Source organism: Sinohyriopsis cumingii, unplaced genomic scaffold (assembly GCF_028554795.1).
Source record: "Sinohyriopsis cumingii isolate HCF-2022 unplaced genomic scaffold, ASM2855479v2 utg001542l, whole genome shotgun sequence".
NCBI classification, from domain to species: Eukaryota; Metazoa; Mollusca; class Bivalvia; order Unionida; family Unionidae; genus Sinohyriopsis; species Sinohyriopsis cumingii.
The window spans coordinates 425942-452039 of record NW_028316015.1 but is presented as its reverse complement, the minus strand read 5'-3'; the positions used below and the strand labels follow the sequence as shown (position 1 = coordinate 452039).

The 26098-nt window shown below is 34.1% G+C and overlaps 1 protein-coding gene across 1 annotated transcript in view; it reads left to right on the top strand.

The window, feature by feature from the left end:
* The window catches only part of LOC149771961 (WW domain-binding protein 2-like), a 50530-nt gene extending 34043 nt beyond the window's left edge, over nt 1-16487 (top strand). Inside the window, exons 4-7 of the mRNA XM_089948022.1 lie at nt 1501-1593; nt 4905-5054; nt 12343-12444; nt 14545-16487. Coding sequence (XP_089804148.1) covers nt 1501-1593; nt 4905-5054; nt 12343-12444; nt 14545-14672 — 473 coding nt within the window. The 3' untranslated portion in view covers nt 14673-16487. The remainder of the gene's footprint in view (nt 1-1500; nt 1594-4904; nt 5055-12342; nt 12445-14544) is intronic.
* The last annotated feature ends 9611 nt before the right edge of the window (nt 16488-26098 follow it).

The window sequence follows — 26098 nt, the reverse complement described above, 5'->3', positions numbered from 1 at the left end:
TTAGAAATGAACCCTCCTCTGTTACTACTGTTGCTGGTGATTTATTTAACACACTTTTTCCACACAGGAAAATCGCAAATTATTACTTGTGTGCTAGAAGGAAAACAGTTCGGTAAAAAGTCACACAGCATTCATATCATCAGTGAAAGATGGTACATTGGAATTGATAATGATTGAAAAAACAAGGTGTGGAAAAAGCTCCTATAAACAGCCTGTGTCTGTGTATGTGTTGTATTCTTGCACCTTCTGCATGGGCATCCGAGTGGAACAGAATGCCCATTCAGAAGGTGCAAGAGTGCAACACATGCATCGTTGATATTAAATAATTAAGTAAGCTGCTTTACTGATGGTTGTAGATGTTGTCAATAATTACACATGCATTAAAGTTTAAAACCAGTATTTGTTCCTGAAAATCAGTATATTTGTCTTAAGCAGTCAGTATATTTGTACTCTGGGGTTGGCATCTGTGAAGTACTTGTTTTAAAGTGCTACATAAAAGAATTTGACTCAATTTGATTGAATGTGTCCTCTCCTAGAGGCTTTTTACATTTATATAAATGATGCCATCCATAATCAAATACAACAATTTTCTTAAATTATTTTGACCAACTCTGACAGAAAGCATCATAACATAGGGGCCTTTCATTATTTGACAATTTTTTTTATATGCCATCAATTATGGATAAAGGTACACCAAATGGATAATCTTGGAAACAGTTTTTTTTTCAATGTTAAAAACCATATTGGATGAATTCTACAGAAAGCATGCTATTGTCTCCTAATTTCTCTAGCATTTGATTATTAGGAAGATAACAGTATGTGAGTAATCTTGAGTCTATCTTTACTAAACATTCAACAGTTATTTTGTATTAAAATAGTGTTTTATCATCCATAATTCATCTTGAAAGAACATATTTAAAAATTCCATGGATAGACTTTTTAAGTTTTCCTCAGAATGAAGGAAATCTGGAACTCCAGAGTTAATATTTTTAGTTATTTTTTTCTCATTCTTTTGACTATCCTCATTTGTGCCAAATCCCAGCATTGTCAAATGTGTCACAAGCATAGTGATGTTTAATCTTACTTTATGGAGAAATTTATGAAATTAAGTGAAACTGCTGCCAAAGTTTTAATGTGCCTGGCATGTGCCAGGTTTTACTTAAGCACTGTAATGACATTTAATAATAGTGACATAGCAAGAATGGAACCATATTTAATCAATAAAGAAATAGGATTCAATATTTTTTTTTCACTGCGCCTATTATTGGATGTAGAGTTGACATGTAAGGCACTGGCATTCCAACCAGGGTAATCATATCCTCTCAGTTCCTTCTGAAGCAGTAATTATACAGCCATACAAATATATCCTTCATTCATGTTGTTAAATTAATGTGAAAGGTGGTTGGAAAATCAGCCATCTGTATGTTATGGAATAAGAAACAAACACCTCATTGCAACAAATAGGTGTATATACTTTTGTTATATTATTTTTTTGTATAGGTAATTGGTCTGGAGCAGGTAGATTCAAAATGTGGTTCAAGAATGGTGGAGCTATTGAGTTTGGACAGGCTATGTTGAGAGCAGGACAGCTAGGTATGACATTGTTAACATTTTATTGTTGATGATACTCAAGTGATTTTCATTTCAGCAGTCCACGACATCAGATACCAGAGTTGTGGACCCTGATTGCTCAGTCTTCCTGTTTTCTGCAGTACAACTTTACTCAGCTTTGTTGGAGTTCAGCTGAATGTAGTAGATTTACATTGATGACACCTTGGATGAGTTAATTTCAAATGTTCCACATGATCATTATTTAGAAGAGTTACGGATTGCAGGTCATTCAAGCTTTGCTTCTGCAGCATAACTTTATAAGGAATCTTGTGTTGGAGCCAAAGTTTTTGTGCACACTTATATTGAAGAGACCTTAAATGTTATGAACCCTGAATGTATTCTCCAAACATTTTTTCCAGCAGAGTTCTACTGTTTTAAACATTGCAAAGCAAATCATAGAATTCATCCTTTTATAATGAGCCCACCACATTACCAGGTATACACCACTCCCTCGATAACTCGCACCCTGATAACTTGCGAACCCGGTTATAACGCAGTGTCAGGCATGGATCCCATTTTTTTAAACCCGAAAATACCCCAAAAATGTATCCCTATTTGTCGAACTTGAAGAAAATCGTGATCAAAATTGGTAACGGAAACTTTGATGTATCGCTCATTTTATCGCTGAAAATGGTAGATAGGACATGGAAATTTTAATCAACACTATTAAATATCAAATTTACAAATAGCTTATACAATTTTTTTACATTTTCTTTCCAAACGATATTCCTAGTATACCACAATTACCGATATGTAAGGAAATTTTGATCAATGAAAATGTCACTTACGCCGAATGGAGGCAGTACTTTAAAAAATAAATACAAATTAAATAATTTTTTTATCAATTAAAATTTGTGTTCTAGTTCCATCTTTTAGTTCTTTTTAAGTGTAATCGTCATAAATGCAATGTGTCCCCTTGTAATTAAACGCAAAATGCATCAATCTACTGTAACATTATTTAATAGTTTTACATCTTTTTGATGTAATGTTATGGAAAGACACTAAAATAATAATTCATTGTCATTTTTTGAAGAAGATTTTTTGGTTGCATCACAGTATTATTAAGTGTTTGAATGTCCTAATATCTTTCAGGGTGGTGGGGGAGTTGTTTTTTTTGGTTATCCCAACATGTGATATATACTCAAGCAATAAGAAATAAAATGGCTGCCATTATATATTGATTGAACTGCAGTCTTATATCACAGTCACAATGCAGAGATGAGGTAATGGATATTCTGAGATGTTATTTTGCATGTACTTCTGAAAAGGTTACAAAACTGCCCATGACGTCTCATCAGTGTAGTAGCTTAAATCAGTTTATTATGAAGGCATCCCTTCTCTTAGCTGGATTATCACTGGATCATTGCATCATTAGAAATGAAAGCGTGTATGTGTGTATGATTTGGATTTTTAATGTAGCTTTAACGATTTTTCAGTCATATCGCTATGATGTCTGCATTGTGGCAGTTTATAGTGATTTCTAGCACAGACATGTAGCATGATGTCCCACCCAGTCACATTATCCTGACACCAGGCTGACCAGCCCTAATACTAACCTCTTAATGCTGAGCACCTAGCGAGGCAGCCGTTAGTACCATTTTTATAAGTCTTTGGTATGACTTGACGGGGGTTCAATCATGTGACCTCCCAATTCCGAGGCAGATGCTCTAACCTGTAGGCTGCTGAAGCGGTCGCTCTCATTTGTATGGTTTAATTCATAATGAATTTTTTTCTTCAAACCATGTTATTTTACAGATCTCATTCAAAATATTCTTCAGACATATCTACAAACTGGATTGATAAAAATCCATTTATTTGTTGCATGTGTTATGCCATCACAGTTAATAACCCATGTCAAGACCTTTTGTCCTGTTTATTGAAAAGCTTTAAAATACAAAGTCTGGTCAAAGTGGACTTTGTGTTCTTACGATCACAAGTACAAAAATACAAGCAGTGACCTTTGACTTTACATCAAGGTTAAAGTAGGTTTGATATTCAAACTTGTTCACAAATGTGCAGATAAATTGGTGGTCATATCTGTGCTATTTTTGTCAAGAACCAATTATTGCAGGAGGTGTTTTAGAAGCATCTGATGTCAGTACAACACTTAAGAGAAGCAGTGTTAAGATTTTTTTAGATGGCAACTACAGACGTCAGATCAACACCATTTACATTCAGGACGTGCTGCACAGTTATTGTGTTTTGTGAAAACCCTATGTTAATATAACCATCCATTTAGAAGTGGCCATAAGAAAATGCCAGTAATCAAGATGGCTACTAGAGGTTACATCAGTGCTATCATAATATGACTATTTCTTTGGGGGGGTAGCCAATGTGGATAATATCATGACAACTGCAGTTTCAACCATATTGAGAGGTTTATATTGGCACCATTTCACTCAAAACCAATGAGGAAAAAAACAACACGTTAAAATCATCTATTTAAAAGGAATATTGATAACAAGATTTCACAGATGGTGGCCATGTTAGACATGAAATTGAGACCATTTTCGTTTAGGACAATCAACATGTCATAAGAAGTCTTTTAGTAAAAACCCACTGTTGATACAACCATCTTGCTATGGTGGCCATATTTGATGCTTGAAGGGAACTGTTCTTCTTAAGGGCAAATAAAACTCAGGATAAAATCTTTATGCCAAGTACCATCAATTTCCTGCAAGTAGTTTAGGAAGACTAACAGTAACAAACAACTGATAATGGACAACAACTGGACCATCACATTAACACCTTTAGTCTTTGACCAGTAGAGATAAAACTAGCCACGAGAGTTGACCAAATATGGTAGCATCCTGGTATTATAGCCTTATGCCAGATCTTTCAGTTTTGAACAAATGATGCAGAATCACAATTATATATGGCAGTTGTCATTGATATGATTTCTAAGAAAACAGTAAGTGGAGGTTTAACTGATGTTACAGAAAGCATAAAGCCCTTGATGTTTGCACAAATGATGCTGATCTGCCAGATGATATGGCTCAGTTACTAAAAGATTAAAAAAAACTTTAATTGCCAGAAAGCATAAAACTAACTCAGATTTCGTGGTTGGTAGCTCTTGCATTTGACATTCAAGTAGATGTCAGCCATTCAAGCAGTTTTAGACTCTCATGCCTCTTGTTAAATGAAATAAGGCCAAACTGCATATTTTTCCAATTTTAAAATGTTGAATGGCCATTGACCTTTTAGAAAGGGAGATAACTTGTTTGTCTTATGAGAATGTGTAAATTTTGTGATTTTGATGGTAGTGCAGTATATTTTCTTTTCTTTTGTTTCAGCTTCCAGGAACAGGCAGTCATTCAATGTACCTCCAGCATACACCCCACCACAAGGACCATTCTACCAGGCCCCACCCCCAGCATACAGTGCCCCACACACAGAGTACTATGCCTGGGTTCCCTACCAGACCTTCCCATCTGCACCCCCAGGTAAGGAAACTTGCATATATAGCAGATAATTGATAGATCCACTATTTGTCTTCAGCCATGCCCAATCATTACCCGATAAATCTTTTCTTATTAAATGAAAATTGTAATGTTTTGAAGACGTTTTGCTTTAACATACAGTACAGGTGTCACATTTTATGGATTGGCCTACTCAATATGGTAGACATGGACAGCGAGTCAGGGGATTAGTGGAAGTCTACTCAACCGGATGGAATTCCCTACCAGTCTAGCAGAAATCCACTCAGACAATCTATTGGAAGTTCATCACGGATTTTATTTCAGCAGAAGTGGGTTTTATGGCACCCCTCAATAATTCTGTTGTATTCGCTCTGTGAGTTGACACACTAAACAAACTGATGGGAGAAACCCCAACACCATAAACCTGACCATGGCAGGTGTCAGTTTCATATCTTATCTGTACAAATTACATATATACAGTGGCAACGTTTTTGTGGTATTTCTCAGTGGCCTAGCTATGGATAAATAAAAATAAATGTGTATAACATAGACAAAAATGCAAGGTTTTTAATTTCTTGGATATCTTCCCACACGTGTCCATAAAGGAGTGTATATCACAAAATATTGCTCATCTTCAACATACATCCATTTTAATTGATTACATGTGTATGTACCTGTTAGAATATTAAGAAGTGGAAATTTGCAAACTTCTGCATAAGTTTGATGTTCTTGATATTTTAGGAAAGTGTTTCATGCACTGGTTATTAACATGTCATAGTTTCCCTTTATTTCCATACTATTTACAAGATCCCCTTTGAAGAAATTATGGAAAGCAGCAATATATATAAAACTCAAAAAGAGATTACAAATGCCTACTGTACTATTTTTATTGGATTTGTAAGATCAAGAACAGTGAAACATTATGACATGAATATCTTAATTCTTTCGAAAGTTTATTCTGCATGTATAACATGGCATCTAGGGCATAACCGATTAGCATTTTTCTACTGATTTCCGATTCCGGATTTTGGGCATGAAATTTTTCCGATTCCAGATACGATTCAATTAATCGGAAATGCTAAATTAAAAGGTTTTTCAAATTAACTTTTTAAACCGTGTTACACACGTTTTGCATATCACACCAATGTCACAAGGGGAAGGATATGGCAGGACTAGAGCAAAATGCAACGAAGTTCAAAGCCACAAAGAATCCATGAAATTTTTTATTTTTTTGCCAGTTCCGACCCATTCTTTGTTCAACAATTAGTTGATCTTGCCGCCAGGCTTTTATTTTCCCGCCTTAATCATTTATGTCGGCAAGCGGCCAGTTCCATCCTGTACTTTATTCAACAATTAGTTGATCTTGCCGCCATGCTTTAATGTCACGGTCAAATAAAAATAAAACAGGCTTTTGTTTGGTCCTATAAAGTTGGCCTCTTGCGGAATCATTTTCTTTTAATACCTCATTAGCATGTGTCAATGTATTCAATATTATGCCTTCATTATTGAGGATGTTGACATAAACGGGTAGGACTGTATTATATATTTTAATAAATTTAAATCTTTCGGTCTAACTCAAGTATTATCGTTTCACCCCGTTGTGTTGACCATATTGGACTTTTCTGACTTCTTATTTAACTTTATTAACGCACTATCGAATGACATGCAGTGTTAGACACGGTGCTATAGAAATTCAACTTTATTATTTTTATTATCCGAATCGGTCGTTCCTGCCTTGTCCGACTCCGATTAATCGGAAGTTCATTATATCCAGTGGAATCCGATTTCCGGATCAAAAGTCGGTTATGCCCTAATGGCATCATACATTAAAATAAAAACGTTACATGAGCTATACTACAGAAAGGTTTTAATCTGCACATTTACCTGTAAACTTTGAAAAAAACATTGTTTATGAGAGAGTACAACATTTTTTTAATGCACAGAATTGGGTATACTGAATCGACTGCTGTATTCTACCAGTAACCTTTCATGCCATGAACAAAATGATTTAAATATAAAAAAGATACTTTCCATCCTGACAGTTTTAACAAATCTTTATGCATCACCAGACAGTGGCCAAGGATAGTCTGCTATCTTCCTGCTTTGAGTCAACAACAGTGAGCCAGGACAGTTCCTTCATGTACCAGCTACTGTTCAGTGTTGCACATTGATGTTGAATGAAGTTATCACAAAAGTCACACACCATAAAACTATAAAGATTTTAGTTTGTGAAAGCAAATTTGGACTGAGAAATGCATTTGATCTTAAGTTTTCATACTGTGTAAAACTGGTCTCTAGGGCCATCCATCACACAACAAGGGGAGGGGAGGGGGTCCAGCTTGTATGACAATAGGTGGGGTTGGGTGGTTGTGAAAAATGTGACATCACATAAAAAATCTAACAGAGAAAATATAAGCTTTGTAGTATTGCAGTATTTCTAGGACATTGCAAAACAAATTGACGAGATGAGATTCCTACAACTTTATTCCTTGGATTTTACGTCTGTTACTTATCCATAATTTTTCTCTTTGGTATAGGTTTTAGACGACTAAAACTACATTGATAAAGATATTTTTTACAGTATTAAATAATTCAGAATGCAGTGTAGTATTGTTTTGTGTTTTTCTATACAAAGTGAATTAAAAACAATTTTATTTTTGAAACTTTTTACTTGGGAGTGTCAAAGCTTTGTGAAATTGAATATGATGTGGGTCTGAGTTTTTGTGATGAAATGTGATGGTGGGAGGGAGTAAAAAACCACTAAAATTGCTTGATATATGAATGACCTCTCTAGCATTATATGAAAAATAAAATATAATCAATTTCTATTTTCCCAATCTGAGACCTACCATTTAACTTAAGTTTTGTAAAAATACAAAACCATTGCAATGACTTTGCAAATCTAAACTTGTTTTCTTTTCTTTTTAAAGTTTGGAACAAGTATATTTGTTTCAAGCTCAGTAACATCTTCTCGTCTCTCTTTGTCTTACATACCTCCTCCCCTACTCTGTAGTGTAATAAGCGAATAGAGTAAAAGTCTTAATTGACTTTAATTATTGCGGTAGCTACCAGTCAGTATCATGCTTCACTGTTTTAAAATGAACACTGTTGAAAGAAAATGTTTCTTGTTACAAACTCAAGCATTCCAAAACTTGCAAGATATTAGTTAGTGATAATGTGTAAATGCAGCAAATTTGTCTGCACAATATTGAAGGCTGCTCTCTATCACTGGCTGTTCATGCCATAAATGAAGTCATTTTTATGAAAAAGTTACTCTCCATAACTTTTTCTGAACCTATCTTCAAGCAACATCCATGGAGTGACAATTTTCCTTTTGAAGTCAGCTGCGTTGCTTGTGCTTCTTAATAAAACCAATAGACTGGTGTTGAGCTTTGATATTATTAGCACCAACATTTCAAAACAAACATTAACTTCTGAAAATGTTTCTTGTTGTTTATTGAAGGACATTTTGAACTTGTAATATGGACTGAGAAATGCCATGTGGTTATGTTGTGATATTTTTTCAATTTGTGTGCTTTTCATATTATCTCTATTCAAATCTGGTAATAATTAACATTTACAAACTTAAGGAGCGCTTCAGACACATAATAGACTGAAATTCAAATGAGCCAGCATTAATGTGATAATCAGAGTGAACACAGTGACAGTTACAACAACCTTGGAATTAACATGAATGGTTCAAGATAAACAAGAAATGCTAGAGATTTACAACCTTTGAATCCAAACTTCATCCAGTTCAGAGTAGTTAACAAAGCTCTGCCAGGGATATCTGATTAAAGCCATGAAAATTAAGAAGCCATATATTAATAGCAATCAGTACAATTAGAGATTTTCTAGCCTTATCAAATATGTGGCTTAGCCATTTTAGGCCATTGGCAAGGCATTATTGATAGATACGATGTGCTCAGCTTACCACTGACACAGTACAAGTTAAACAACAAGGTGGAGTGGTAGGCGTAAGGAAGAAATATGAACAAGAGGAAATACCACTTCGATAAAGCTTAAACCAGACTGACGCACAAAAGTGGAGTCTATTTTTATTGTTATATCAGATATAATCCTGTCTACCACAGGTACCCATTTCACAACTAAGTTTGCATAATAGTATGCATTTCAGTTGAATTGCAAGCAATGATCACATGATGGACATACTGGAGAAATTAACTACTAGACAGTGCAACATGGGGAAGTTTTCCCACATCCACACATACTAACTGGCCCCACATTCTTTACCTTTGTTTATTATTGCTTTTAATTGGACTACCATATTTGCTGTATATATTGGGACACTGTGTTTGTTGGGATGCCATAACATAATGTTTTAAGTAAATTTTGTTTGATGTATGTTCTGGGACATATCACTTTTTCAGGTCGTAAGTTGAGGGACACCTTTTAAATCATTCAAAAATTACATGCCAGAAAATGCACTCAAACTTAAATGTTTTTTTTTTTTTTTAAATATTAAAGTATGTACTTGAGATAAAACACTTGAATCTACTGCAGTATCTTCTCATCAACCCAACCCTTCTGTACATGTACGATCCATTCTTTTGGTGCATTAATATTTCTTTGCTTCCTCATGCCGTGAAAAATTATTGTTGGAGACAACACGTCTTGAACAATGTCATGTGTTATCTGACATAAGCGATACAATCTGCAGTATGGATGCATATGTGACATATGGAGTGCATGGATATATTTTTTTCGCTAATAAATTGTTCATGATGAACAATGAAGAATATATGATAACAATATAAAGTTTCTTTTATTTTATTATCATATAAGTGTTTTGTTTTATCTATGTTACTGCAACGTGCAGTGGTTGGGGTCTGGGGTGCAAATTCACAAATTTATTTCCTTATTTAAGTCTTGGGACATATGACCTAGGTAAAAAGAAGTTTCACCTAAGTTCTGGGACATGAAAAAAATTATTTTATCATGTTCATTATATAAGGTAAATAAGGTAAATACAGTAGTCCCAAAATCTGTTCATGTAGCTTAGTTTTGGCTCCCAAATATTCAGTGCCATTTAGTGATTATGGGCATAATTTCAGTAATTTTACCTTTTTTTTGCCTAATTGCTAAACTCTGAATATTTATGCATATGGATCCATGTTATTTGGCGACAACATGTCAACTTCTTGAAAAGGATAATTGAGTTAAACCATAGCAAATTAGTAGTTAAATTGGTAAATAATTTGACATTTGGGTACAGTTTGCAGTATTTGTAATGTGGATTGTAAGAATTTACCATACCAAACAAATTGCATCTATATTAACTGAAAATAATACATTCAAGTTCATCTCCTGCCAAATATATTTAAGTGATTACACTTTTTCATCTTTTCCATCCATCCATTTGGTAATATTAAACTTGTCAGATGACCAAACCAGCAATCTTAAGTATATTTGTTAAACTGTTGGTTATAGAATGCATCATCACATGCTTCCTTGAGTCTGCTTATAAACAGTAGGTCTGTGATGAAAGTAAACTTGTCTAGTTCTTGAGAAAATGGATGTGATGTGTGTACTGTAAGTAAGCCATAATTGTGTACCTCCCAAGTTTGAGGACAATTCTCCCAGTATCAGAAATGCCTCTTTCCCATCTCATCCATGTTTGAAAACTCCTATCTCCAGAATTCGGGGGTGGGGAATATGATGTACAATTTCCAGGTCTGAGTGTTTGGCACTGTGATCCTACTAGTAATGCTGTTTGGTTATTAGTACAGCATGATCTGTCAGTTTATTCTTCCTTGAATATATTACCCCTATCATAATGCCATAGGAGTATGACTATTACCCTACTGATCCAGACCTCCCAGTTTAAATATTAGCCACAATAAAGTTGAAACTGGACTGCTCACATAGGTGGGAGTTAGATGAGTGATCTTCCATTGGATTGTGATATGTAGCAAATCCCATCCATACCTTTTTTGAGAGCTCACAAATATCCTACCTTTTACTTATTCCATCTTTATTTTCTAACTATTCCTCACTCTTTTCTGCCCAAGATATTATCTGACTTTGTTAGAACAACAGTTTTGTCATACAATATACATATGTGTGCACCTTTTTGTTGTAACTGCCATGGTTGCTAGTATGCTCATTCAGTAAGATGCTGTTTTAGGTTTGCAGTCTTTGACTGGATAATATTATCATACAAATAATTTTTGTTGACATTTATTGTTCACTAGCATACATTTCACTGTAATACGGTGCTATTTGCTCACTGACTGTATAATATTACAGACCAGGTAACTCTACCTGGTAATTTCTAATAACATGCATAACTGGCATACACCTCATGTTAATTTTATATGACATTTAATGTTTTACCAGGTCTGGTCACAAGTAGTTTGATTTAAATAGATATTTACTACTACTGTATGATTTCTGGCACTCATTTTTTTAACATTACAGACCAGAAGGATATTTTATGTAGGTGTTTGCATTGTTTATTAGCATCCACTTCACAATAAACTATGCAATGCTTGGATGATTTCACCTGTAGATGTTGTTATTTTTTTCCTTATTTATGGGTGTTGACATAATAGGCAGGATAAAAAAGTCTTGTCAGTATAAGCACTTTTACTGCCTAAGGATAATCATGTTACATGTCTGGAATGTGTAGGATCTGGTTCACAACATACCTGTAACATGCCAGCATTGGATAGAGAAGCAATGGCTACAGTCTTGGTCACATTTAAAAGGAAATCAGATAGCACGCCAGTAAAAGAGAATGGTGCCATTATTAGTACTGCTGTTAACTACATTACTACAGCATCCTGTCTTTACTTACTATAATGTTCAAGGCTCTGCAGGTAGGGACTAGTTATGGGGATTGAGTAACTCCTAACCTGTCCTGCATCATGAACCTCGACCGAAACAGCCATTGTCAGTGTCACTGTTAGGACTAATTCCAGATAGGTACGACAGCATATCTGTACTTACAATGGCACTAGAGGCAAATTGACAACAGTCAATATCAGCTTAGACATGGCCTCACCTGATTCAGGTAGTGGCTGGTTATGGGAATCCAGAATCCCCTAACTCATCCTGGCACGATGAACCTGGAAACAAAAGGATGGAAATTATGTCTTTGCTCTGTCAGTACCAGATTCTGCCATCAGATATATATTGTTCAGTACTGAATCTGATCTATCCTACATATATTCCTGAGGGGACTGCTCATATCCTATCCCAGCATCGTATCACAAGCATTCAGTGTTTCTGTAACCACAAAATGCAATTCTTTACTAATCTTTTACCCTTTGATTATTATTTTTTCCAGCTAGTTCTGTATATATGACAGAGGCTCCTCCACCATACCCTGGGATTGATCCAAATTTCACCCCATATCCACCACCCTCTCAGCAGAATGGATATCCACCAAGTAAGATCATGGGTGTATGTGTGTGTGAGTACATGTCTAATATATACAGACAGTATATACACCACTCCCTCAATAACTCACACCCTGATAACTCGTGAACCCGCTTATAACACGGGGTCAGGCGTGACTCCCATTTTTTAAACCAGAAAATACCCTGAAAATTGATCCCTGTTTGTTCAATTTGATGAAAATCTCGATCAAATTTGGTAATGGAAACTTTTATGTATCACTCGTTTTATCGTCAGAAATGGTAGATAGGACCTGGAAATTATAATCAACACTTTGAAATATCAAATCTAAAAATGGGTCATAAATTCTTTTACTTTTTCTTTCCAAACAACATTCCTAACAACATTCCTAGTACATCGCAATTAGTAAGGAAATCTCATCAATGAAAATGTAATGCTGAGTGTAGGCAGTACTTTAATAAATAAATACAAATTAAATAATTTTTTTATCAATTGAAATTTGTGTTCTAGTTTTATCTTTTAGTTCCTTTTAAGTGTAATCGTCATAAATGCAATGTGTCCTCATGTAATTAAATGTAAAATACGTCAATCTACCACAATAGCTATGTCCGCGAGCATTTCTCTGAGAATCTAATTAAGTGCCAACCGTGTTTTGATAACTGATTTCTGGAAGTATTTGTTGTATTGTTGCACTGAATTAAAAGCTGGCCTCCTTTGTATTACCACATCAATTATGTCTTTTGAATCAAATAAAGGTGGTGGAATAAAAGAAATGTTAAATGGCACGAAAATCCTTCAAACTTAAAATCTAGCGGTCCCGGTCATATGTTGGATGAACTCACTTTATTTGATCAATCAAACACTTATAAATGTTATTGTGTATGTAACATAAACTACGTTAAAATTAACCGACTCTTTCATAACTGTGATCAAAGATAACAAGGCAGCCAAGCGAAATGAATACTTAGTAAAATAAAGAGCTTGATTTCACAGATACGGATAATTGTGGGCAAGCAAGTTTGAGAGAATTCTTGAACTGGCACTTAGAGGCATCCTCAAGGATGATAAGAAGTTTCATTCATTGCTTCCAATGAAATCACAACATCAATATTGTACTAACTGAAAAATACAAAAATTGAGTTTTGACGTAGACGATTGTCTCATGAAATAAATGTTGTGTGTTTTTGAAAAAAGGAATCTTGTTTGGTGGTGCGTCAACAGTTAGTCTAGTTCCCTGCTCTGCAGACTCCCGATTTGGCAGGATAATATTAAACACCCCTACGGGAACCAGACTCGTCAAGAAAACAAAAAGCAGTGATGTAATACACAAATTTTTTCGCGTACACTTGATGGTTGTTGAAACCAATTGGAACAATCTTTCATATGTTGGAATTTTTGAAAATAAACATTTTTTAAACAGAATAACGAACAGCTTCATTAGAAAAAGCGTGTTCTCGATGTCAAAGGAATTTTTTCCATTTTTGGAGGTCCCTCTGTAACTCACGCCTTGCTTATAGTGCAGTCTGTGTTTGTGGACCCCATTGTGCACGAGTTATCAAGGGAGAGGCGTAATTGCTCATTTTCTATTGACTCTTAAAATAAGATAAAAATGTATTTTGTGAATGCAATTCACAAGAAAGATTTTAGGATCGTCTAAACATTGAAAATGTACAATGCATTTTATGAAATAAGGATAAAAGTTAGATTTATTTATTTTTTGACAAACAAACAAATGTTTTATTTAATACACTTCCAAATGATCTTTGCTTTGATCTACTTTTGTTGATTGTTGCTTTTTTAAATAGTATTTTATGATGGCAAATGCCATATCAAAATTTTTAAGCATTTTTGTCCAGTATTCAACATTTTTAAAACATCTCCAGCATTTTGTTGTTCATAATTTACATGTAATTGTTTTACGTAGATGTCATAAGGGAGTTGCATTTGTGTTTGGTCAGACCATACTTTTGGAGTTTATATTATTCCTAAAATATGGAATACGTTATAACAGGTACTCATATTTGCCAGGGTTACATGAGAGCTACTTATTTTCTAGGTTACACAGTAAATAAATTTGTTGAATGATGGCCTAAATCTTAAAGTCCTCACTGTGTCCTTTATTTTGTTTCAGGCTCCAAGGCGAATGAAGCTGCTGCAGCATCCAGTGCTTACTACAACCCATCTTACCCGCACAATGTGTACATGCCAAGTGCACCCCCACCCCCTTCATATGATGAGGTGACCAAAAAGTACAATTGAGCATAACAGTCATCACACAATAAATGTATCTGGACCTTATAAATTGGAATGGTCCTTTGTCACTTTGAACCCAGCTTCCTGCTATTAATATTCAGATTATTTTGTCTTTGAAAATGGCTTTGAATAATTAATGATTATTAGGAACCCAAATGGGCCACTGTACTTCTGGCAAGTAAATCAGTGGAGAATGAAATACAGTTTTCACTACTTTTGTTTAGAAAGGAAAGATTAAAAAATTTATCATTTTCAGAGTGAGTATTTGAAGAAATATAGTAATATCAGCATGATAAACTAACAAATATAGATTTGTTGCCTGTATGATAAATTTGAAGAAAATAGTTTGACACAACTTCTGTGAAAAATGAAACAGAGATAGATGAAATAATTTTCATTCTTCTGTCTTCTGCCACTGTGGCCATGCTTCTTCATCATCCATTGAACAGAGTGTTATTTTTCACAAAAGGTTTATCATAGACATAGTGAAATGAAATTTTCTTGTTATTTTAAAGCAAAAATCTGTATCAAAGAATATATACAATTCCAGTCTTGTTCTAAATGCAGTATTGATGGTTAATATGTAAACTCTAATAATATAATTGTATATTTGTAGCTTTTGTACATTTACGTAAATTTGCCTTCATGTAAATAATTGATGTGTAATTTTAATTGTTTCAAAAATATGTATTGATTATTAAGCAGTTATCTCTTGAATATGGTAATTTCCTATTAGCTGGGCCATATTTGTTTTTGTCTTATTTTACTCTGATTACTGTTGCATCATGGTGGATGCTGTTAGAAAATAAACACATTCAACTAATCTGTTTAGTATAATTATTAAACATGTATATTTTAGAAGATATTGTTTAATGTTGATGTTTATAAATAGAAAATGAAAGTTGTTGATGTTCAAATTTTATCAACATCTTTAGAATACCACTGACCCTCCTAAAATGTTAATCTAAATTCTGTTTTCTTACATTGCTGAAATGTTTTTTTACTGTTTCTTCCAGCTAAAGTTTTTTTTTGCACTATAAAATATATATCTGAAAAGAATTTAACATTTCAGTTAGAAAATTGTTGCAATGAAATTATTATGATACTTAGAACAGGCCAACAATTCAAGAGCATGTATATGACATTACAGACTCAGCATTGTCAAGGCCCCATATATGTTTTGAAGTAACCCTTGTTACACAGCTGTTTTACTTGAGAATCTTCTTCATTTAAGTGGCTGTTGAAAACTGGGTGGACTTAACATCCATACTTGTGGCTGCTCATGTACACCTGAATCTGGGCTGATTTGATCCCCAGAGAAAATTTCCATGTATGCCAAAAGCAATGCTATAGACACAAGTGTGCCAGATATATTACTTTTCACCCATGATCTGGCCTTTAAGTTTAGTGATTCTATTTTTGATTGTAACCCATGACTTTTCCTTTCTTTGGTCAGTCTGATAATGTTTCTGATGAGTCATCAATTTTCAAAACAATATTGTTTAACAATCCTATTGATCAAGGAGGAAAAATTATATTCTTTATGGGTCCAATTAATAATAGCTTTGTAGCCAGTTTTGCATGCTTTCTTTTATAATTAAGAACAGAACTTATTTGGAAAAGTATTCCTGCTCGGGTCATACATATATGGCACATGAATGACATATATGAAAGATAGACCATCTCATTTTAGAAAAGGTAGCATTTAAAATGTTGATTGACCTAAAATATTATTTATGTTCTTTAAATTTTATAGTTGTTGTAAATCTTAGAATAATGTCCAAAATTGATGGTTTGCACAATAAAGTGAATTGAATTGGATTTTCTTGACACATTTTATGTTTGTGCTGTGCACAAGGTAGAATCAAATACACCACATCAGGTCATTATTTTGCACTGCATTGTGACCATTGTTTGTGTTGCTATTAAATTATTACTTCTTGTCTATTTAACTTTGGTCTTAATTCAGTGTTTGACATAAATAAATGGATACTGTACCACTTTAGCTGAAAAGAGCCTTAGTGTTTTTTCACCATAGTTTTAGAATTCTTAAAAACATTTGTCCCTAAAGCTGATGTAAATAGGTTATCTTCAGACCTTCTTTCAATTTTCTAGAGTTTTACATTGTCTCCTTGAACTAATTCCTAGCAGTGCATAACAGAAAATAATTTTGTTCAACAATTAATGATAAAAAGAAATTGTTATAAAATGTTTCCACTGAGGTCATATTTTACTTTTTCAAAATATTTTATCTCCCACAAATTACCATATTTCTTGTATTTTTTCATACCCTTCAATTTTTTGTACACAATCCAATTATCAAAATAATAATTATTTAAATGTATCATAATTTTTTGTACATATGATATCACTTTGTATTTTAAAAAAAAAATACATTAAATTATTGGGCATAAAATTTCTACTAAGAAGGTTTACGTTTGCAAAAAAGATTAAAAATAGCATATTGACATTTTTTTAATACAAAAATTAATAATTGGTGAGAAAATACAATGATTGATGCATAAGCATGGGCGCCCACAGCATAAGTCAAAGAGGTCAGGTGATCCCCCCACCCAAACAAGTTAATCATGCAAATGAAGTTGAAAATATGTTACAAGATTCTGTTCAAAATGCTTAGTAAATATTAGCATTAGTTTCAGAGGCGGTGACTGATCCCCCCCCCCCGCAAAAAAATACCCTGCGGGCGCCTATGTGTATAAGCTCTCTTATTGTCATTAAAATATTTACTTTTATTTATTGGTATTTATTAACAATAGAACAAAGGACTTCACAGACCATACCTTTAAATATTATCGTTAATTAGTTCTCCTTAGAAAGTCCGTCCCCATAACAAAACACCACGTGCATTTTAAAATTAGTTCGGAAGACCTTTGAAAAAAAAAAATCTCAGTACATGCTAAGTGAAGACCACAGACCATTGGTCAACTAGTCTTATTGTTTCATTCTAGTCATACAAACATAAAATATAAAAACCTAGTTATTTTCAATCATAAATATGAAAGTCACAGACTCCATTAAATCGATTTGTGTATGTGTGTGTATATATATATATATATATTTATATGCACTATCTTTTAAGTACTTGTTCTGTTTTGACTTAGATATAATTAACATTTTTTTTGTAAATCTATTCTACGATATACCCCACTATTTTTATTGGCGAGTTTGAATAACAAGTAATGCATATGATTGCTTGTCCTTACAAAATCTGCTGTGTGAACAACGGCTTCAGTAGTACAGTGACAGTTTTCATTTCCCAAAAGATAGCCTCATTTCCCTACTGGCCTCACTGATTTGACGTCTTCTGTCGATTTTTGCACTCTAATCTGGTTTCACCTGGAATAACCCGAAGGCTAAGCATGTTTACTTACCATGTAAATAACACTGCATAGCCATGTGGTTGTTGTGACAATGTACAATGTAATTAAAACAAGAATGAATTGATTTAGCAGTGTTTATTGATAATGGAATATAGTAGGGTCATAATACATGAGGATTATCACAATCGTAAGGTAACATTTTTTTTCTCTGTGCAAACACTACAAATAAAAACCACCCGGAATAAATATGGTCTTGTACACTGGCAAAATTTTGTTTCATCTCTCTCACGCACAAACTTGTGCTCTTTAATTGTTGCAATTTGATAATGAGTTTATTGTTAATGTAGAACTACAAGTTGCACTTAATTTCTTGACAATGTGGTCTCGTATCGTTGCGTACAATTTACCAATAAATAACACCCATAACTAATACATGTTCAAACCATCTTAATCATTTAGCCAACATTACACAACATAACAGCTTCATATAATCTAAATGCAGATGAGCTTGCACACTGAGACATAATCCTCTCTTTCTCTCTCATTCACTAATAACAACAAAAATCATGGAGTACTTTTATTTTTATTGTAATTATATTCTTGAGTTGAGAGCAGAGTGAGACAGAAAATATACATTTACTTTGTATGTTTGTACCATTAGGTTGTTAAGTAGTGTGTGTTCCTTTGAACTTGTCCAGGTACGATCCCTTTATTTTTCGTACAGGGTCATTACCACTAAATGATAATTATTTATTTTGCTTATAATTTTTCGTACACTGAAATTAATAATTATTTTTTCATGTACAAAAAATAACATGGAATACGGTAAAAAAATCTAATTTCCACATTTTTTCTCAGATTTAGAAAATCAATTAAGAAATTTCTAATACATCATTCTAAATCATAAAACCTGTGTAAATTCTATTTTAGCTAGCACTGAAATTTTAGACTTCTGATGTAAACAAATTGACATAAGTAAAAGTCCAAGTTATTACGCTTAAATTTGTCTTTGCACAGATTTGTTTCTCTTATTCAACATTTTAATTATTGGTGAGATATAATGAGTCTGAGAAGCACCTTTGAAGTTTAATTTCTTTCTCCCAAAGGTCAGATATTCTATCAAGATGAGCTAAAAAGAATTTACTTGCTTCATAATTTTCACAAAAGGTAACTTAATTTTGCTTTTGAATTCAATATCATTTATATCGGTTCCCATTTGCAAAATGAACAGTTTGTACTCAGTCAAATCATGGAAGTTAAATTGTTAAATCTGACTATATGCTATCATATTTGCATATGCCTTTAAAAAATCAAACAGAAGCTGCATAAATTCTTTCATTCAGATACGTTCAAATATGAAAGTTCATCTAGAATGTTGATAATCTATTCTCTGAAAAATTTCATTTTTTGTACCACATTTATTTGGAAGTATGTTTTAAGTAGCTTTGTTAAGTCTGTAATGGTTATTCTTCATGTATATAAATGTCATTCAAACATCATACTGCCATTTTCCTTGTGCATTGATAACTTTGAAGACTGTAAATCATTTCTTGTCTCTTCCATTGGATCAGGTTATATATGTGCAGGCAGATGATGCAGTATGAACAAATTTAATACATTTATAATTGAATCTAGCACCCTCATTTCGGGACATAGGTCATGGTTCCCAGAATGGACCATATTCAATATTTGAAATTACCTTATGTTTCGTATTGTTTCTTCAACAAAATATTTTGTTTAAAGAGCAAGTTGCTGAGTGGGTGACATTTTGTTATATAGCAGACCATCTTCATTTTCTTTAGAAGTCTTTTTGATGGACATGTTTGCAAATTTGTGATGAAAATATTTCATGATAGCTATTTTACATTTTGCACACAGGTTTTCTACAGGTACTTCATCTATATTGCCAGGGTACCTTGTTTGATTTCTGATGCAAAGTTATCTAGAAGTACATGGTCTGTATTACCATATAGTACTGTATCTTGTTTGAATTCTAATGCATGCATGTGCCATTGATGATAACGACTCATTCAGAGTCAATAGTTTTTTGACATTCTGTGCTACCAAATGTCAACAATCTTTATCATGGGAAGTTAAATTGATTCAAATATTTGATCCACCATCTTTACATTTTTTTTGTCTAATTGGAGTTTTTTCTCTCAGATTCTACAGTAAGAGATGTTTTATGAAAACTGGTTTCCTTGCTTTTACAGTTTGGAAAAGCTCTTAATTCTTCAACAAAAATGACCTTCCCCCTTTGAAAGTACAAAAGTTCATAGAATTTATGTTTGATTTAAATAAGATATTGGATAAAAAATATCTATGCAGGCCAAATGTTAGCTTTAAAATTGTTGCCCTTTTTTGTTTTGTGCCTTATCTTGACTCATTTTGACATTTTCAGAAGTCTCAGGAATTGTAAAAAGTAAAATGTCAGCGTCATTGTATTATCAGTTTCTTTTCTTATCTCCATACTCTGATCTCTTTCTTATGCAATATGTTCAGGATTCTGCAATGTTGATTTCTTGTTATATATCTGGAAAATCATCAACCCAATCATTAAACTTCACCACCACCCTTTCCCATTTGCATGGACCCCAAAATAGGCCTATTATTTTCGAAACTTTTGGGCACAAACTATGATTTGGGATGAAAGGGCCCACACTTTTACTATTATATCAATTAAGATAGAATCCATACTGGATTTTTAATGCTGCTTTCTCTTCCAGCCTGTTGTCATTGAATGACCTCTGGATAAACGGTGGATTATTTCCGACTTGTGGGTTTAGGGCATGAGTTAGAGTGAAGTAAAATTTAAGAATATGTGTTGCTGATTAGATTCTCAGCTACTTTTTTTATTTTAAGTTCTGCAATCTGATTGGCAGATCTTGTCTGCTAAATAACTTTTGGTCAGATCTACATAATTTGGTTGACTTCCTTGTGATAAATATTAATAGTCTGCCCAAGCCATAGTACTGAAACCACTCTATCTTGTGAAAGTAGTTAACTCTCTTTGAATTATCTTTCACATTTGACACAATAGACCATGATATATTACTTCACTGTCTCCAGCATGTATTTGGCATTCATGATACAGCCCTACTATGGTTCAAGACCAACTTAGTCAACAGGACACAATTGTGTCCATAAATGGAAAACATTCCAGCCCATTTGATCTAGGTGTTAGTGTTTCACAAAGCTCTGTTCTGGGCCCATTCTCTTCAGTCTCATCATTCAGCTGCTCCTAAGTATCATAGGTTGACATGTGATGTCTCATCAATTGTATGCTAACGACACTCGAATATAAAAATCTAGCTGCTTCACTGAAGTTGAAGCTTCCATCCAAGGCATAGAGAGGTGCATTTCTGATGTGAAGTCATGGATGACATATTCTGGTACAAATGAATGATGATAAAACTGAAGTCATCCTCATCAATAAACAAAGGCTTTTTCATTTACTTCAGACCATATGTATCAGCAAACTAACATACATGCCAACCATTATGCTTTTGGCATAATCATTACACATTTTTTCACTAAATTACGCCATATGCGTGAACATATTCAAATCACGCATTTTTGTTATGTCCCCCTCCCGGAAAAAATTGATACTTTGTTTTCTTATTTTTATTAACATCCCATTAATCTTCCAGACTGTTCTAGAAAGGATGGCTTCTATGCAACCACGACATAAGAGTATGCTTCTCTGTTGCCTTGCATGCGCTTTCCTAACAGTATTATGTTCTATTTATAGCAGCTGCCCTATTTCCAAGAAACATGCTGGTTTTGCTTTCAAACTTTTGACCTCAGTTTCTATTTATAGCAGCTGTATGGCTTATTTAGGAGAGAACTGACTGGTTTTCTAATTTTTAATCTTTGCAGATTCTTCTCATTTGTATCTGATACAGAATCAGTCTTTAGGTATTTGGCACTAAATGTCAATTCAGATTTATTCTAGTAGATGTGTGTGTTAGAGCAAAAATGTTTTTCAAATAATTTTACAAATGGATTAGAAAAAGAATAAAAAACGATTCAAAGATAAGCGTTTAATTCTAGGGCAGCTTCATGCCCATTTTAGGCTGTGTGGAAAGGATTTTAATATTGGTCATGATGGTAAAACAAAGAAACCTTGAATTAGCTCATTTTATAAACTCCAGTACTAAGGTAACTTGTAACTTCTTTTTTAAAGCAGAACTAATAAATGCAGAGGCGTTATTTACCGAGTTCTTAATAAAACATGGATTACCCCTAGCAGTAGAAGACTACATTGATCCTTTGTTCAGACAGATGTTTTCCTGATTCTGAAATTGCAGAAAATATGCATGTGCAGGAACAAAATCATCTAATATTGTTAGGTGTTTAGCAGAAGATAATTCACATAAAATTGCAGGAGCCATGAAAATTGGGCTGTTTAGTATTGCAAGAGACAGGAGCAGTGATTATGATGACAAAAAGTTGTACCCAGTCTGTGTAAGAGACTTTGACAGCGAAAAGGGCAAAGTCAGAGTGCTCTTCTTTAATTACCAGAATTAGCAGTAGATTCCACTGGAGAAAACATTTTTTATTTACTTGATAATGCTTTGAATAAACATAAGTTGGCAGAACTGTATGGGGTTTTCAGCTGATAATGCATTAGTGATGACGATGACTGGAATTCATAAAGGAGTTGCATTCTATATTTTGAAAAATGTCTGCATCCATGTACATATCAGTTTGTCCCTGTCATATGATGCACCTTGCTACAGGAAAGGCTGCTGATGAATTAGAAGGAGAACCTCTGAAGTATCAAGTTGGCATTCTAACTGACAGTTTACTTCATGTGGACAGAGTTGATGTGCAATGGCACCTTATTTCCCAGCTAAAAGTTCCAATAACTGGAAGATATATATTTCCTCATCTTTTTCAGGTTATGAAAGGAATATTGGTTCTTTACCATTATAATGCTGACTGTGAGAGATTGTTCAGTATTGTTAACAAAAATAAAACTGAATTCAGATCCTGGCTCTGTAACCCAGCACTTGGGTTTTCTACTGTTGTGCAAAACATTCATAATCTCAGCTGGTACAAAGTGTTTTGAAATGCAACATGAGAGACTATTGCTTTTTAAAGCTCAAAGTGCTGTATATGAAAATTAGAAGAGTAAATGATGCTAAAAGACCAGAAGGGGTAAATAAATAATTGTATATATATGCTCATTGAATTGTTATCATGTTATATGTGGATTACTCTTTTTCTGCTCAGATTACTCTTTTTGTCCACTTGGAATACACTTTTACCTTGCCAGGGGTTGGCATATATGTACTAACATTGAATTCAAATAGTATGAAATTTAGGTGTCGCTCTTGACATTACTCTGTCACTGCACCAACATGCCTTGAACATATCCAAGGCTGCATATCTGGAGCATTGATGTATAAACTCCATTCGTAACTTTCTTTCAGTTGATATCACTAAAACATGTATTTTAGTATTTTCAAGACTGAACTATTGAAATTCACTTCTGTCTGGTTCATCTCAGTATCTACTACAGCAGCTTCAAAAAGTGCAAAACACAGCTGCTTGGATTATCCTTAGAGTATGTAGAACTGAACACAACTCCCTCCTGGTTTGTTACCTCCAATGGCTACCCATTCAATCCAAAATCAAACAGAACTTGTTTTCATTATGCTGTTTTTACCTATCTGACCTCACCCATGTGAGGTTCTCGTTTAGAAACATTTCCTCCCCTTCTAACACTTGTATTCTCATTGTTTCCACTGTTAAAATGAAGTCATATAGACAGTGTACCAGGTCCTAGATACATAAAACGAATTGCCCATTGATCTTAAGGTACAAGGACACTAATTTCATTTAAGAGTGCTAAGTACACATGTATGTAAATGCCTGAAGTGTATGGATGATAACCATAATACATGTTTAGCATGTGCGGGATGCCACTCAGAGAAATACATGTCAAATATGTTCGTATGGTTAGAGAGTCAATGGGCCACAGTAATAGGTGGACACTCAGAACAGAAACATAAAATGGGTAAATACATTTTGAGAAATGATGATTCATTAGTATTTATGCTAATTTCACCGTGGTCAATACATTTCTGATGGATATATTACTGAATCAATAGAACCTGATAGCTTCAGCTACACATACATTTCCAGCACCAGCTTAACTTCCTCAACAAGTCATGACTGTTTCATTGGTACCAATAAGCCTGATGTCTCAAGAAAATGACATAGTGACTTGCGTCTACATTATATATTGGATCAAGATACGCTCGTTTCACGTTAGCTCCTCAGATTCCTTGCCAAGAACAACAAATCTCATATAACCATCTCGTGGTTTTACCACCCATATAGTGTATAATTTAAAACTAATATTAACGTCTCTTTCCTTCAAGATCATGCCCTGAAATAATCTTGAGTTCTCTCAAGAATCACATCTGAACCCCAAAATTCATTTTCCTATTGGGTCTTTTCAATGCGACAAGGACCCGTTTCGTCTGGATCGCCGAATTATGAGACCATTGGACAAAAAGTTTTTGTCGCCGATTATGTGAGATTACCTCTCAGTAAAAGGCAGGTGTTCCTTTGTAGGCCCATCCTCCAGAGATCACGTTTTGTACACGTGCCAGTACGGTAAACATTGATGCCAACCTTCTGCCACCGTTTTTGGAAGCCTGCGGATTCTGGCTTCCTCTGGAAGGCTAATGCACATCAATATCCTAGAGATGAAAGCTAAAGTGAATGATTTCACTGATGACAGGAGATGCTTTATGAAAAGGGCATACTCATTCTATCCAACAACTCAGAAGTGTTGAGTTATTACATAAGACAAGGGGAGACCGAATCCCAAGCCCTTAGCCTTCTGGCTTGGAATTTTCTAAGATAGTATGTTCAAAGACAAATCCACATTAAAGTCCATCACAGACTAACCAAACTAATGTATTAGCAGACTAGTTTTGAAGGAGTCAATTAATCCAAATTGAATGGTCGCTTCACCCCTTTGTATTGCGTCGAATCTGTACTAGCTGGGTCGATCACTGGTGGACCTATTTTGCGACGTGGTGGAATGCAAACTCCCAACTATTATCTCTCAGAACAGACCGACCTTAGGAGCGTCCAAAACCCGAAATAAGGCTTCTAACTCAAATATTTTTCGAGCTGAATATTTGCTTGAAATAAATGATTGTCTAAACAAATTGAGGATTCTCCGGTTAATTAGACCATTTATTTTCATAAATTGCTTTCCTGATCTGAAAACTCGTGAAATTAAAATTACTATTACAAAAAAAAAAATGAACCAACTTGAGGTCATTGTCCCATCTGCTGCTATAATTAAATCATTATGTTATAATAAAATGGTACATCCGGAATCTCATACTACAAGAATAGCTCGAGAACGATTAGAAACAATCAAAAAATTTCTTCCTGTTAGAGATTCATTCAGAAAAAAATCTACAAGCGCAGCAAGAAGCTCAAGTTCAGTACGAAGAAGACACTAAAAAACTGTTTAAGCCCGTTACTGCAGCTACTGAGAAAGTTACAACAGTCATCAAGGAAGATCTTCTTCCGGTATCAAAACAAACAGCAGAACAAACCGACAAACAGCAGCGAGAACTAAAAAAACAAAAAGGATTTTACGAGATCTTCCAACTGATATAGCTGCAACTCAACCTCCACCTGTCGGTGAAGAAATACTTGAAAATATTGGAAAACTTCGTACTGAAGTCGCCGACGTGAGAAAAGAACTTGCATCTGAATCCAAACCAGTAAAAGTAAACGCAGAATTGATTGCAAGATTTAAAAAAGGGGTCGTTGAAGATATTATAAATACTGAAAGAGAACAATTACCCGAGGAAATATTATCTGGTATATTTAATAAATCTAGAATTTTAAAACCCAGTCATGAAAAAGTAACTGATGATAATCTTATTAAATGGATATATCGCGTATATTACAACAAAAAACAAGCTAGAGGTTCAGAATACGAAAGTCTTAGTAGAGAAGTAAAAAGACTTTATAAAGAGAGACTAGAACAAGAACAACTCTCTCAGTATCAACTTCCTCCACCTCTGCAACAAATAGAACAACAACAAT